This window comes from Mauremys reevesii, linkage group 3 (genome assembly GCF_016161935.1).
Source record: "Mauremys reevesii isolate NIE-2019 linkage group 3, ASM1616193v1, whole genome shotgun sequence".
NCBI classification, from domain to species: Eukaryota; Metazoa; Chordata; order Testudines; family Geoemydidae; genus Mauremys; species Mauremys reevesii.
The window spans coordinates 34,445,594-34,462,284 of NC_052625.1; the positions used below are offsets into that span (position 1 = coordinate 34,445,594).

General features: G+C 50.4%; 1 protein-coding gene across 15 annotated transcripts in view; it reads right to left on the reverse strand.

The window, feature by feature from the left end:
* The window catches only part of TRERF1 (transcriptional regulating factor 1), a 152,773-nt gene that overhangs the window by 12,338 nt on the left and 123,744 nt on the right, over positions 1 to 16,691 (reverse strand). For all 15 annotated transcript variants that reach the window (XM_039532762.1, XM_039532764.1, XM_039532768.1 and 12 more), the window contains one exon: positions 1,346 to 1,421. In XM_039532762.1, the coding sequence (XP_039388696.1) occupies positions 1,346 to 1,421 (76 nt within the window). The remainder of the gene's footprint in view (positions 1 to 1,345; positions 1,422 to 16,691) is intronic.

Here is a 16,691-nt window from a genome sequence, read left to right on the forward strand (position 1 = left end):
TAAACTGGGACAGTATGAGTCTTTCCTGGTGTTTTAGAGCAACCTAGGGATTGCTCCAAGTTACACCAGTGGAGGATCACCATACTATAATGTAACTCTTCATGCCCCTATTTTGGGATGGCAGCTGGCACATGTGTCAGGCTGCAAACATTATACCAGCAGAGAGCTCTTCCCTGGGTTGCCATAGCCAAAATTGGGCTCATCTGCACTTCCTAGGTAGCACAATGGGCTCTGACTGGAAGCCAGAATTTGGCCTTGTACATTTTGATTATCCAAGCATCAGGAGATTCCTGGATTGTTTCCTTTTGAGTGCAAGCTGAAGACAATGGCTAGGCTCAGACAAGAAATCTTACTATAGAACCTGGGTTGGCTTAGACACAGGATGTGAGGTTGTGGGGTGAAAAGAGACCTGCCCTCACCTATCGTTTTTATCATGTAATCTTTAGTAACAGCACATACATCTAAATAGCTGGCCAGGGTACATGTATCACAAAGTATTTTCAAACTATGAACAAGAGGACACTTCAATTATGTTTGTTAAGTAGAAGAGCTAAATCTGTTTGTTTTAGGCTAGAACTATGCAAACAATGATTCTGCATTCAGTAACTGTGAAAACACTTGCAAGAGTTATACTCTAAGCTGAACTTTGCACTTTTCATGAAATGACCATAAACGTCCTTACAAATATTTAAGCATCACAACATCCATAGGAGGAAGGTAAAACTGTACAACAATGACACTCTGGTATAAAGAGGCTAAGGGACCAGCCCCAAGCTAGATCTTTAACAAGAACGCCAAGAATTTCAATCAGTTTTGGATCTGAATTAATGGCAGAAATTAGCCTAAATTGTTACAAATATCTATTAAGAACAATGATGTACCAAACCCTCCCCCCCCCCAAAAAACAAGGAAGAGTATTCATACAGTCTAAAGATTCATCTCTCCATTATTAAGAATTTTCTCTTTTAGTTATAGGAGATGATAATTTGAGGTGTTACCAGATGTTTTTTGTAACATCAACTCTTTATTTAGAATCTTTATTTTATACACCAGCATAGTTTACAGATTAATATACCAAATTAACATAGTTTATTTCATCATCTTTTTTTCCTTGACATGAAACAAATCAAAGTAGTATTAATGTAGCCAAGTACTGTCTGGTTACAAAAACCTGACCAGAAATTATACCAGAGAGAGGAAAAACCTCCGTTACGTTAAACAAAGGGAAAGAATAAAAGAATCAGGTGGCCTGTAGCTTTAATTTTATTCAAAATTATGTGTGCTTGCCCTGTGCTCTTTTATAAATGTAAATACATACATACATACAGCTTGTTTAGAAACCTACCAGCATAATGGTAATTTGCCAAAGGATGACACTTCAATCTTACTGGCTTCCTCAACAGCAGCATTTCCAGGGCAACCTACAAAACAAACAGAACAACAGAATAAAAAAACCCTCAGATATTTACTGTGTATAAATGTGCACACTACAAGCTTAACAAGTATTATAGTATGGGACAGGATTCAGTATCAACTGGGTTTATTTTCTACTTCCTTATACTAAAAAGCATCATCAAATTACTCTCCAAGACCTACTTATGCTTCCTCCCGTACAAAAAGTCATCCCCAACTAATCAACTAAAGATGGCCAGGCTGATGTGCGACCAGTGTTAAGAAGATATTATTTATTTTTATAGAAACAAAAATAAATATCCTTTACTTAGAACAACACAGTTGTGCACACAACTAGCCCATGTAACCAAGTGATTGTTCTACAGTTCCCCTCACCTTCCCTTCCCTTCCCTATTTACTCCTCCTGGTTATTACCTTCACTGGTTGCATCTTGCCTTAAATTAGAAGGTAAGTTATTTTGAGAGGGACTTTATCTTTCAATTTGTTTGTACAGCCCTTTGGATGCCACTATAATACCACCATCCCCGCAACATTCAACTCTAAGTGAATTATCCACACGAGAACAGCAAGCAATAGCACACTACAGTTCTGGACAATTAAACACAGATTTGACAAGGTTTCACAGGAGATAGAAGAAGACTAAGTCCTGTGGGTCTTTCCATTGAAATGAAGAGAGACCCTGGGTAATGTCAGCACAGGAGAATGCCTTGTATGTATTAAAATACACAAAGCCAAGGACTAAGTGCCATTAGTCACCCAAGCAGTACAAAACTTCTAGAAAGGCCCTGCCTTGAGATGTAATTTATTAACAATGAAAGGAAGTGGTCAGCCCCCAGCATGACTACAGGGCAGGTTCACGGCATCACTGCCAATTTATCAGAAAAGTTCTTTTGTGTGGCAAAACCTAAAGCCATTTAATAATAAAACCCGGTTACCTCCCTTTTGTAACTCTTGTACTTATAGATGTGCTGCTCATGTCCATTCCATTCTAGGTGTGCGCGCGCCAACGTGCGCGGCCGGAGATTTTTGCTTTATTGGTGCCCATAGGGCCAGCTGTAGCGCCCTCTGGCATGCCGCGCCCACTGCGGTATATTAGGCGCTGCCGGCCCACGCCCTCTCAGTTCCTTCTTGCCAACGACTGACAGAGGGGCAGAAGGGCGGGTAATGGAATGGACATGAGCAACACATCTGAAAGAACAACAGTTATGAAAGGCAGGTAACCGTTTTTTCTTCTTCAAGTGCTTGCTCATGTCGATTCCATTCTAGGTGACTCGCAAGCAGTATCAATGGAGGTGGGCTCGGAGTTCACCATCATGCAGCTCGTAGTATGGCTCTGCCAAAGCTGATGCCATCTCACAGCTGCTGAGTCAGCGTGTAGTGCAACGCGAACATATGGACAGACGACCAGGTAGCGGCCCAACAGAACCCTTGAATCGGCACCTGGGCCAGGAAGGCTGCTGAAGACGCCTGCGCTCTAGTGGAATGAGCTGTCACAATCGCTGGCGGGGCCACTTTCGCCAGCTGGTAGCACTGGCAGATGCACGCCATGATCCAAGACGAAATTCTCTGGGCTGACACTGGGCAGCCCTTCATCCTGTCCGTGACAGCAACAAACAACTGCGTTGACTTACAGAACGGCTGCGTTCTACCAGTGTAGGAGGCCAGTGCCCATCTGACGTCCAGCATATGCAGCCTGCGCTCCTCATCTGATGCGTGAGGCTTCAGACAGAGGACCGGTAAGGAGATGTCCTGGCCCGTGTGGAGCTGGGACACAACCTTGGGAAGAAAAGCTGGATGCGGGCACAGCAGGACCATGTCCTTGAAGAAGACCGGACAGAGCAGCTCCTACGTGAGGGCCCTGATCTCGGACACCTGCCGAGCCAATGTATTGGTGACCAGGAAGGAAGCAGGAGGGAGCAGGAAGCTAGGGGTTCAAAGGGAGGTCCCATGAGCTTTGAGAGCACCAGATTCAGATCCCCTGTGGGAAACTCGGTCACAGACATGATATTTCAGGAATCGTGCTGTTATGGGATGGGCAAAGACAGACGTGCCCTGAAGCAGAGGGTGGAACGCAGAAATCGGCCCCAGGTGCACCTTGACCGAAGACAACGTTAAGTGCAGCAAATAGTCCAGGATGACCTGCAATGAGGCCTCCTGAGAACGAATGCACTTGCCCGAGGTCCAACATAGGAAGCGCTTCCACTTGGCCACATAGGTAGCCCTGGTGGAAGGCTTTCTGCTGCCCAGCAGGACCTCTTGGACCACCATGGAGCAGTCCTGCTCGTCCGTGCTCAGCCACGGAGCAGCCACACCATCAGGTGCAGTGACGCCAGGTTCGGGTGGAGCAGATGGCCCTGGTTCTGGGACAGCAGATCCAGACCGAGAGGTAACTGCAGCGGGTCAGCCACCGAAAGACTCAGCAGCATGCTGAACCAGTGCTGGCGAGGCCACGCCGGGGCAATGAGCATGACCCACGCCCTGTCTTGCTTCACCTTTACCAGGACTCTTTAGATAAGCGGCACTGGCGGAAAGGCGTACATCAGCGCTCCTGACCACGGGGTCAGGAAGGCGTCCAACAGGGAACCTTTGTCCCCACCATACAGAGAGCAGAACAGGTGGCACTTCCTGTTCTGCCTGGATGCAAACAGGTCCCTCCATTGTCAGAAGATCAGGTTGACCACCTCCAGATGGAGGGACCACTCGTGGCGAGAGGAGAAGGTCCTCCTGAGGCGATCTACCAGGACATTCCTGGTTCCAGGTAAGTGAGCAGCCAAGCAGGTGGATGGCATTCTGCACACAAAGGTCCCAGAGACTCAGTGCCTCTTGACGCAGGGCCGAGGACCTGATGCTCCCATGCCCGTTGATGTAATACATCGTGGCTGTGTTGTCCGTGAGGACCTGCACCACCTTGCCTTTTAGGTGGGGCAAAAACAACTGGCAGGCGAGGCATACCGCCTTGAGCTCCCTGACATTGATATGAAGAGCTAAGTCGTGCTGCAGCCAGCGACCTTGGGTGCTGAGCTCACCAACCCAGATCTGATGTGTCCGAGACCAGGGTGAGCGATGGTGATGGGGCATAAAGGGAACTCCCCGCAGCACTGCCTTGGGGTCTAGCCACTAGTTTAAAGACAAGAGAACGCGGTCCGGCACCATGACCGCTCGGTCTAGGCAGTGCCTGCTGGGAACATAACCGTGGAGAGCTACGTTTGCAGGGGTCGCAGATGAAGCTGGGCGTGCTTGACCACATATTTCCACGCTGCCATGTGGTCCATCAGCCGCAGACAAGTGTGGGCAGTGGTGAACGGCTGTCTCCTCACATGGGCAATGAGATCCACCATGGCCTGAAAGCATGCTTCCAGAAGGAAAGCCCTGGCTCGTGTGGAATCAAGAACTGCTATGACGAACTCTCTGCGCTGGACCAGAGTGAACATGGACTTTTTCTGTGTTTATTAACAGGCCCAGGTCGTTGCAAGTGGAGCATACCAGATTGAGGCTTCTCCACATCTGTCCTAGTGACCTGCCCTTGATGAGCCAGTCCTCTAGGTACAGGAAAATCTGGATTCCCCTCGACATCTGAGGTAAGCTGCTACTGGCACCATACATTTCGTCAACACCCTGGGAGCCAAGGACAGGCCAAAGTGTAGCGCTGTGATCTGGAAGTGGTGCCCCACCACTATAAAACACAGGAACCATCTGTGTCCTGGGAATATGGAGACATGGAAGTAAGCATTCTTTAAGTCAAGAGCGGCGTACCAGTCCCCTGGATCCAGGGAGGGGATAATGGAGGCCAGGGAGACCATGCAGTATTTCAACTTCTTGAGACTTGTTGAGGCCATGCAGATCCAGGACAGGTCTGAGGCCCACCTTGGCCTTCGGGATTAGGAAGTAACGGGAGTAGAATCCTTCCATGTCCCGAGGAACTGCCTCCACAGCCCCCAACTACAGGAGCTTGTCGACCTCCTGAACCAGGAGTTGCTCGTGAGAGGGGCCCCTGAAGAGGGACCAGGAAGCAGGAGGGTGGGAAGGAGGAGTTTCCACAAACTGTAGGGTGTAGCCCTGAGCTACTACGTCCAGGACCCAGTGGTCCGAGGTAACCCGTGACCAGGCCGAGCGGTAGGGGGAAAGGCAGTTGAGGAAAGGATGGGAAGAATCTGGCTGGCTGACTGGGGCATCGCCCTTGAGCACACCCTCAAAACGACTGATCCCGCCCCCGCCTCCGCCAGGTTCTTTGAGGGTCCAAGCTGGGCTGGCAAGCGAGAGGAAGAAGGGCGGTGATGGCTAAACCCAGCATCCCTTCTCCTTGTAAGTCCCTGCCGGGCTTGCCAAGGCCTCGATGGCGATGGAGGCCAGAATGGCTTTCTGGCTGACTGCGGGATATGCATGCCCAACAAGCAAAGGGAAGCCTTAGTGTCCTTCAACCCATGAAGTCTGGCATCCGTTTGATTGGAGAAGAGCCCAGCTCCACTGAAGGGGAGGTCCTGAATTGAGGCCTGCTGTCTGGAGCCAGGAGGTGCATCGCATAACCACCGCCGATGTGACCACCCTCACTGCCGAGTCCCATGCCATTTGCAGGGAGCATCTGGCTGCCACAGTACCTTCCTCTACCAAAGGTACCAAACTCCTGAGCCTGACCTTAAGGAAGGGAGTCCTGGAACTTCTGGAGGCTCTACAAGAGGTTAAAATTGTATTGGCCCAGCAGGGCCTGATGGTTCGCCACCTGGAAGCATAAGCTGGCTGTTGAATAAATTTTTTTGCCAAATATATCAAGTTTTTTGGCTTCTTTATTCTTGGGAGCAGTGGTGGGGATCTACTTGTCCTTTTAGTTGACAGCAGACACAACCAGCGGGCCCAGAGGTGGGTGCGTATAACGGTACTCAAAACCCTTGGCTGGCACAAAATATTTTTTCTTGGCCCGTTTAGAGGTGGGCGGGATGGAGGATGGGGTGTGCAAAATGACTTGGTGATCTTGAAGACCCCATCGTGTACAGGCAGGGCAACCTGGGAAGGCATGGAGGCTGAGAAGACATGGAACAGGGTCTCCTCCTGCTCGGCTGTCTCTTGCACTTCTAGCCTCAAGTACTCAGCCACCAGGCCTGAGACGGGCTTGGTGCTCTTTAAAGTCCTCTGGGAGGCTGGCCCTGGAAAATCCTGTGGAGAGGAAGAGGCTCTGGCTGCCAGTGGAGGTGCTGGGGGCTCAGCCACCGCTGGAGAGGGAGATTTGGGGGTGGGCACAGAGACATGCATCCCAACTTCTGAGTGAACTTCCGGTACCAGGCCCAGCAGGGCCTCCAATACCCGCTCCAACGCGGCCACAGATGCGCGCTGCAAAGGGGGTATCATCATCACCGGAATGCCCCATGCCCCACAATATGGCCACTGCATTGGCCACTGGCTTTGCAGCCACTGCGGTGCCACAGATGACAAAGCAGTTTCCAGTGCTCAATCTTGTCGCGAAGACCAGGGCGATGGGCTGAACTGGACCGCCGCGTCAGGGGAACCGCACTCTGGCGACCAGGGAGGAGCCATCGACGCCTGGGTTTGCTTGCTGGTCGTGGCTACAGGTGAATGCTGACCAGGTGTAAGCAAGCGGTGGCTATACCGGGGGGAGCAGTCCCGGTGCTGGGGAGATTGGCACTGGGAAGAACGGCGTTGTGAAGACTAGTAATAGAGGGGGAGCAGTCCCATGGAGCCAGCGACCAGGCTCGACATCAAGACACAGATCGGCGTCATAACATGATCCAGTACAGGGGAATAATGTTTTGACATCCGGGGGGAGAGTCTGGGCAACTGATGGCGCGGTTGCAATCTGCCCCAGGATTGCTTATCTGGCAATCTGTGGTGCTCTCCCGCCCCCGGAGAGATCTTAATGGCTGGTTTGTCCTCTCGGGGAGCCTTAGCTTGGTCCTGCGGCACCAGAGACGTCACAGGAGCAGGTGGAGACCTGTGTGCTCTCTGCTCCCAGCTTTGGAATGACGACCGTGCAAGCAGGGTGGTGGGCCCTTTCCGCTCACCAGAGTCAGTGATGGACCTTTAAGAGGGCTAGGATCCCTAGCTGCAGAGGCCCACTCGTGCTGCTCTGGAGAAGGTTGGCGGACAGGCCTGGTTCCTCTGGTTCCTGGTTGGATGACCCTTGGGCCTTCTTGCTTGGCCCCGGCGAGTGCTTCTTCGTCTTCTTCTTCAGCACTAGTGACGGCGAAAAGTGCCGAGAGGAGCCGGGCGCGAGCGGCACACTGTGCATGGAGGCCTAAGTACTTGGTGCGGCCTGCGCAGACAGCTCGGAAGCCGGGTGGAGAGTGGACTCCATCAGCAGGGCTCTGAGGCGGATGTCCCTCTCCTTCTGGGTACGAGGCCGTAAGTTCTTAGGCCTGGTCTACACTAGGACCTTAAATCGAATTTAGCAGCGTTAATTCGAACTAATCGCTCAACCATCCACACCAGGAAGCCATTTAATTCGAACTAGGGGGCTCCTTAGTTCGAATTTGGTACTCCACCCCGACAGGTGGAGTAACGTTAATTCGCACTTGCTAGCTCGAATTAGGCTAGGTGTGGATGCAAATCGAACTTAGTAGCTCCGGGAGCTATCCCACACTGCACCACTCTGTTGACGCTCTGGACAGCAGTCCGAGCTTGGATTTTCTGAGCAGCCACACAGGAAATGACCCGGGAAAATTTGAATTCCTTTTCCTGTCTGGACAGTTAGAATCTCATTTCTTGCTTTGACATCGGGGCGAGCTCCGCGGCACCTGCAACGATGCAGAGCTCTCCAGCAGAGGAGTCAGCCCAATGGAAGAATAGAAAGAGATCCCCAGCATGGACAGACCAGGAAGTCCAGGATCTGATCGCTGTGTGGGGCGAGGAGTCTGTGCTGTCGGAGCTGCGCTCCAACAAGCGTAATGCAAAGACCTTCGAGAAGGTCTCCCAAGCCATGACACAGAAAGGATACAGCCGGGATGCGATGCAGTGCCGCGTGAAAGTCAAGGACCTGAGGCAAGGCTATCAAAAAGTCAGAGCGGCAAACGGACGCTCCGGAGCACAGCCCCAGACATGCCGCTTCTACGAGGCACTGCATGCCATTCTCGGTGGGTCTGCCACCACTGTCCCACCAGTGACCGTGGACTCAGTGGATGGCATAGTGAACCAGGACAGTTCCTACTCGATGTTCGCCGATGGGGAAGACAACGAAGGGTCCGTGGAGGAAGGCGCAGGCGACAGCGAACACAATGCCGCTTTCCCTGACAGCCAGGATCTGTTCCTCACCCTCAGAGATCCCCTACCAACCCTCCCCGGCCGTGAACCCGGACTCAGAGTCAGGGGAAGGATCAGGAGGTAAGTCTTATAAACAAGAAAACATTTATTTGTACGAAAACATGTATACAAAAAATAGAAATTCTATATCTAAATACTATATCTAAAAGTTTTTAACGGGAAACTATACGAACAGTAGGTCCACACAGATTGGGATGGAACAATAGTCCTCCATGGACAATTCCACAAATGCTTCAAAAAGTTCCTCAAATACCCTCCGCAGGAGGTTTCTAGGAAGAGGTGCCTTATTTGGTCCTCCGGTGAAGCACACTCTTCCACGCCACGACATCCGTAGATACAGGGGAACCATCGCCTCAACCAGCATGGCTGCGTAGGGTCCCGGTCGGTGAAGTGCTTCCCTTAACATCCTGTCTTTCTGTACTTGAGAGACCCGCCTCAGGGTAATCTCGTTCATGAAGTGCTGCATCTAATTAGGGCAATTAGCGAATAGTTACTGTTCTTAATGGTTTACTTATACTTTGCATAACAAAGCCCCTCGCTTAGCAGCCACGTGCTGTAGGCCACAGAGGAAAAGCATACATTGATCTTTCCCCTGCAGTGTCGGGAGTGGCTGGAAAAGTGTCATAGTATCTGATTTCCAGATTGCCTTTAGCAGGAGGGCACAGCTATCCGTTAACTGATAAGCATAATGTACTGTAAGGCTTACCAGGACTGTCTGCTAGACGGATTCAGCTATCTCTCCCGACTTCTCCGCTCTCCTGTGCAATGCCGCAGCCAATCAGAGCGTAGCCCAAAATGTTGTGCTTCTCTTGAGACCACGTGAGACTTGTTGCCCGGTACGGTCTTCTTCATAGAAATTGACTAGACGGTGTTCACTGTTCGCAAAAATGTATCTGTTCAAGGAAATCACTAACTTTCCCCATCACACAGCTTCGGCTCTTTCCCGGACTGCCCCGGCATCCCCCTCGCAGAGACTGGCAATGATTAGACGGCGAAAGAAGAAGACTAGGGACGAGATGTTCGCTGAACTGATGGCCTGCTCCCGAGCAGAGGCTGCAGAGCAGAAACACTGGAGGAGACCCTATGTGAGCAGCATCGCACACTCATGGAACGTGAGGATAGGTGGCGGCAGGAAGACCAGCAGACCACCCAAACGCTGCTTGGTCTCATGAAGGAACAAACGGACACGCTTCGTCGCCTTGTTGATGTCCTGCAGGACCGCAGGCTGGAGGACAGGGCCCCCCTGCAGTGTCTCTGCAATCGCCCTCCCCCGCCAAGAAGTCCTGGCCCCCCCTCATCCAACAGTACAAGACGGAGGCGGTAGAGGCCGTGAGAACTGTCACTGAACCAGAACAGAGCGACCGTGTACCCCGCACTTCTCACGTTAGAAATTTGTAGAAGTGCTTCCCTTATAGGCTCAGCCAGTCCCAAATCCAAGGTTCATCCCCCCACTGTTTATTAGATTAATAAAAGATGTTTGCTGTTAATCACTGTTTCGGTCATGTCTTTCCTGTCAGAGGATTTTTCGTGTATGGGGTGGACAGGGTTTCATACTTGCAGTATAGCCTACAGTACCAGGGTACAGACTTGGGGAAAGGATCAACTGCGGGGCACACACACACTGCAGTCAGTAGGCACCAGGGTCATTCTGTGTTGTGTATGCTGCCCCTGGTCATTTCGTAATATGTATGCTTGTCCAGGGTCCTAGCGCCTGCCACGCCATTAATGTAAAGGCAGGCTGCCCTTACCATGCACTTCCAACGGATCAACGAGCCTATCCGCTGCCCTGAGCCCCAACAAGAGCCCTCATCCACGGACAGATACTCACCCTTCTCCCACACCCATCACCCCTTCCCACGCACAAACCCGCAGCCCACTGCCGTGATCCAAACCCCTATGCAAAGAAGGCACCACTCGCCCCTTCCTGCAAACCCTCCCCTTCATGCAGAACCACTTTCAGCCGTCCCCCACCCCAGAGACCTATGTAGGAGCAGGAGGATGTCAGTCCTCTATGGAGGAAGCGGTCTGTACGTCAGTGCACACCGTGCCCAGCACAGTATGCGTCCATGTTTCAACACCAGAACAGAAATGCAAAGTAAAACAAAGATTTATTAATAATGAGTGTAACAATTACTTTGCTTTAAAACGTGCTTTGGAAGTGGGGGAAACTTGGAGAACGCGGCATGTAGCCGCAGATCGAAATCGACACAAACAGACACAGGCCCAGGGTCAGTTTCTCCTGAAAGCAAGTGGAGAGTCATAGGTTACCCGATCTCCGAGGAAACTTGCTTTCAAAGCCTCCCGGATACACAGCGCTTCCCGCTGGGATATTCTCTCGGCACGGGTGTCTGGCTGAGCGTAAACTGCAGCCAGGCGATTTGCCTCAACATCCCATCCGGACAAAAAGGCCTTGCCCTTGCTCTCACACAGATTGTGCAGCACACAGCAAGCAGCAATAACTACGGGGATATTCTTTTCGCTGATGTCCGAGCGAGTCAGTAAGCTCCGCCATCTCCCCTTGAGACGTCCGAAAGCACACTCCACCACCATTCTGCACTTGCTCAGCCGGTAGTTGAAGAGTTCCTTCTCTCTGTCCAGGGCGCCTGTATAGGGCTTCATGAGCCAGGGCATTAGCGGGTAGGCTGGGTCCCCGAGGATCACTGTAGGCATCTGCACATCCCCAACCGTTATTTTGTGGTCCGGGAAGAAAGTACCTGCCTGGAGGAGTCTAAAGAGACCAGAGCTCCTGAACACACACACGTCATGAACCTTGCCCGCCCACCCGACGTTGATGTTGGTAAAACGTCCCCTATGGTCCACCAGTCCTTGCAGCACCATGGAAAAGTAGCCCTTTCGGTTAATGTACTCGCTGGCCTGGTGGGCTGGTGCCAGGATAGGGATGTGAGTCCCATCTATAGCCCCACCGCAGTTTGGGAATCCCATCGCGCGGCCGCCTATGATGACCTGAACGTTTCCCAGGGTCACTACCTTTGAGAGCAGTTGCTCAACGATTGCGTGGGCTACTTGAATCACAGCAACCCCCACGGTAGATTTGCCCACGCCAAAGTGGTTCGCTACTGACCGGTAGCTGTCTGGCGTGGCAAGTTTCCAGAGGGCTATGGCCACTCGCTTCTGCACACTCAGGGCTGCTCGCATCCGGGTGTCCTGGCGCTTCAGGGCAGGGGACAGCAAGTCACAGAGTTCAAGGAAAGTGCCCTTACGCATCCTGAAGTTTCGCAGCCACTCTGTTTCATCCCAGACCTGCAGCACTATGCGGTTCCACCAGTCCGTGCTTGTTTCCCGGGCCCAGAATCTCCGTTCCACACCATGAACTTGACCCATTGCCACCATGATCTCCACTGCCGGCGTACCCTGCTTTCTGAGAGGTCTGCGCCACTCTCCTCACCCGCTGCGGAGCCTCCTCGCCCGATTTCTCAGCAGCTGACCGTGGAAGAGGTGGACGATAAGGTGCGAGGAGTTGACAACGGCCATAAGTGCAGCGATGATCGCAGCGGGCTCCATGATCGCAGTGCTGTGGCGTCCGCTGTAACCGACCAGAAAAGTGCGCGAACAGATTTCCCGCCGGCGCTTTCAGGGAGGGAGGGCGGTTGTGAGTGACGGTTGAATGATGACAGTTACCCAAAACCACCCTCGACACATTTTTCCCCCAGCAGGCATTGCGAGCTCTACCCAGCATTCCAATGGGCAGCGGGGACTGCGGGAACTGTGGGATAGCTTCCCACAGTGCACCGCTTCAAAGTCGCTGGCCCGTTAATGTGGACTCAGAAATTCGAATTACTGTATTTAGTATGGATACACAAATTCGACTTCATAAGGTCGAATCCACAAATTCGAACTAAGTTGATTCGAAATAGTCTTATAGTGTAGACAAGGCCTTACAGTTCCGGCAACGCTCCTTAATGTGTGATTCCCCCAAGCACTTAAGACAGCTGTCATGAGGGTCACTTACAGGCATAGGCCTGCCACAGACAGAGCAGGGCTTAAACCTGGGAGCTTGGAGCATGCTCCTCTTGGTGCAAAGTCTCACCAGGGACCTTAGCTAACAACTAACTACACTACTTAACAGCTACGTAACACTAACTATAATTAACAAAGGCCCAAAGTCCGATGGAAGAAAACCCCTTGCTCTTGACAAGCAAGAGAGGCACTCCGAAGAAGGAACTGAGAAGGCGTGGGCCGGCAGCTTCTAATATACCGTGGCATGGGCACAGCCCACTAGAGGGCGCTACAGCCGGCCCTACAGGTACCACTAAGGCAAAAGCCTCCGACGGCCACACACGTGGGCATGCACACCCCTAGAATGGAATCGACATGAGCAAGCACTCGAAGCAACTTGTTATTCTGCTTCGAATGCTCTGCAACTTCCCACTTATGGGTTTTGCACCGCCCGGTGCAGCCTAATGGTAGAACCTGCTCCAAGCACTGGCTGCTATAGCTTATGGCGCCCCTTCCTGCTGCTTCCTATAGCATCTCCAAACGTTCTCATAGCGAGGTTACACAAGGCAGCGCTGCGGCCTCTACTGTCTCAGTACTTTCCAACCACTGTGCCAGTCGTAAGTGTCTATCAGATTCGGGGTTCTCTCCTATTCAGTACCTTTGGATAGTTTGCAATAGTTGTTTGTTTTAATGTTAAGTGTAGTTTAAGGCAGCTACAGTATAGTTAGCTAGCAGAGTTTGTAGGTTCGGTTCTTTGTAACAGTGGAACTGAAGAAAAAGCAGCAGCCAGGTTTTAAGAGTTGTGCTTCATGCCCAGATGTCTTCCCAATGCTGGACAATCATGTTAGGTGCCATAAGTGCCTTGGGGAAGGCCCCTGGCCTTCTGACTGTTCTATTTCCCAGCCCTTTACACCCAGACTTTTTAGGGAGACACAAAATAGACTGCTAGCGCTCCTGCTTATAGAAGCTCTTGCTGCTAACTGTTGGGTTCTGGGAGATCACCAGAGCTGAAGACTAAGAGGCCTGTTTCAGCTCCAGTTGCTTTGTCTAGCAAGAATAAAATGCTAAATGATCCCAGGGATTAGGGTTTTTGTTGGTTCTGGCTCCTATTCCTGTTTTGTTGGATCCTCCGGTTAAACCCGTCAAGATGTTGAAGGCATTGTCTGTCCAGCTGACTGTTCTCCAATCCAGACCTAAGGTCTGAGCTTTGACCTGAGGATTAAGAGTTGTGGAGCAATTGGTAAGGATGCCTCCCCCTTCCTTTGCATGGAGACAAGCTAGCCCATTTCACTGACATTTGGAGGTCTATTAGCTTGGAAAAGAGGGTCCTAGTAATTATAGAAAAGGGCTATACACTACAATTTTAAAAGTTACCTATTCTCCCCTAATCCTTCACTTTTCAGGACACCTTCTCACATGATTATTCTTCTATCAGAAGTTTAAAAATGGATCCTGACAGGTGCTGTCAAAGAAGTATCTAAACATCTGTAGGTCCAAGGTTTATTCAAAATACTTCTTGGTACAGGGAAAAAAAAAAAAGATGGAGATTTCCATCCAATTTTAGATTTAAGAAAATTGAACAAGTTCACTTGGAAGTTCCAGTTTTGAATGCTAACCCAGGCCTCCACAATTCCCTTGCTTTCAGTTATGGATTGGTTCGCAACTCTTGGTTTACAGGATGCATATTTCTCTCTGGAAAAATCATCCTTTTTACCTTCATTTTGTAGTGGCACAAAGACATTTTCAGTACAAGTTTCTTCCATTTAGCCTTTTCCCAATGCCAGGAGTCTTCAAAGTACCTTTCTGTAGCAGCGATCCATCTCTGAAAACTATGCATCTTTGTTTACCCATATTTGCACAATTGGTTGCTAAAGTGACAGGTTGCTAAAGGACAGGGCAAGGACCATTGTTTGTGTGCGATACAATCTAAAGGCTTACGAAGGGGTTATCTAATATGTATACCCTTTTGAGGGAACCAGTTCCACAATGGGATTTTAATTTGGTTTTATCTATGCTCATGAAGCTGCCTTTTAAACCGTTGGCAGAGTATTTTTTATTTTACTTAACTATTAAAACTGTGTTCATTATTGGTATAGCATCAGCCAGAGGGGTGAGTGAATTATATCCTTTGATGGCTGATCTGCCATTTACTATTTTTTATAAGAACAAAGTGGTTCTTAGACCTGATCTCCGGTTTCTACTAAAAACTGTATCTGAGTTTCATATCAGTCTATTAATTTACCAGAATTTTTCTCAAAGTCACAGCCTAATAAAAGGGAATCTGTGTTATATACTTTAGATGCCAGAAGGTTTTTTTTAGCATATGATTTAAACAGAACGAAAAGTTTTAGGAAGTCATCTTGGTTATTTGCTTCTTATGCTAAAACCCATATGACTCATAGAATATCTCCTAAAACTATTTCCAGAGGGGTTAAACAATGTATCATTAAATGTTACAAGTTAGCAGCAGTCCCTGCGCCTACTGTTGTAAGATCTCATTCTACTAGGGATACGGCAGCATCTTTTGCTTGCCTTAAACATGTTCCTATTGGAGAAATCTGTATGGCTACTACTTGGAAGTGAGTCCATACTTTCATAGGTGCCGACTCTGTGGGTGCTCCAGGGTTGGAGCAGGGGGAAAATGGTGGGTTCTGAGCACCCACTGGCAGCCCCCCCATCAGCTCCCCTCCTTCCCCCCCACTGTTTGCCACCCGCCAGCAGGCCCCACTGATCAGTGCCTCTCCCGCCCTCCCCGTGCCTCCTGCGATCAGCTGTTTTGCAGCGTGCAGGAGGCTTTGGAAGTGAGGGGGGAGGAGTGAGGGCGTGGCGCACTGGGGGGGGTGTGAAACGGGGGTGGGAAGAGGTGGGGCAGGGATGGAGCAAGGGCGGGAAAAGGTGGGGTGGGGCCTTGGAGGAAGGGGTGGAGTGGGGGCAGGGCCTGTGGCAGAGCTGGGGGTTGAGCACCCCCCAGCACATTAGAAAGTCGGTGCCCATGCATGCCTTTACTAAACATTATGCTTTGGATTTGGCTTCAAGAGTGGATGCTAAATTTGGTACATCAGCACTTCAATCCTTTAATTAGGACTCTGTTTCGCTCCTCCTGAGTTTTCAGCACTGCTTGCTGAACTTACCCACAAACAGGGATATGCAAAGCCACTCGCAGAAGAAAGGAAGGTTACTCTTAAACAGAATTCTTCAAGACTATTTTGCATATTCACACTCCCACCCTCCACCCTTCCCCTCTTTCTCAAAGGCCTGGTCTACACTACGCGTTTAAACCAGTTTTAGGAGCGTTAAACCGATTTAACGCCACACCCGTCCACACTAAGAGGCCCTTTATATCGATATAAAGGGCTCTTTAAACCAGTTTCTGTACTCCTCCCTAACGAGAGGAGTAGCGCTAATATCAGTATTACCATATCGGATTAGGGTTAGTGTTGCCGCAAATCGACGGTATTTGCCTCCGGGCAGTATCCCACAGTGCACCACTGACCGCTCTGTACCATAGGCGGCAGGTTTGTATAATTTTTGGTGGGGCCCAAAATGGTGGTGCCCCCCCGCTCCCGCCCTGTAAGCCGATATAAAATGAAGCTACAACGCGTCAGTGCCACAAGATTACAAGGGTCAATTAAAAGTGGAAAGTCAGAAGCAGCACTTGCCTACTTCAATATACAGTATTATATTTTGTTGCATCTGTTGTGATGAAGTGGGAATGTTCTTAATATTTTCTCTGAATACTGTGTGGGTGCCTCAGTTTCCCCTGCAAGATGCCAACTGAAGGTGTTAGGGACAAAGAGATCAGGTGGCCTCCTTGTCCAGAAGAGGCACAGAGGCCAGAGGAGGGAGTTTCAGTTTGGAGCTGGCTGGGGAAATTGGGAGAGACCCAGAACTTGGTTCTGGGCTCCCCACCCCCCAAGATGGACCTGACAGAGGGGTTCTGTTTTCTGTACCAACAAGCTCTGTTTAAACTGTGTTCCCGTCATCTAATAAACCTTCTGTTTTACTGTCTGGCTGAGAGTCACATCTGACTGCAGAGTTGGGGTGCAGCGACCTCT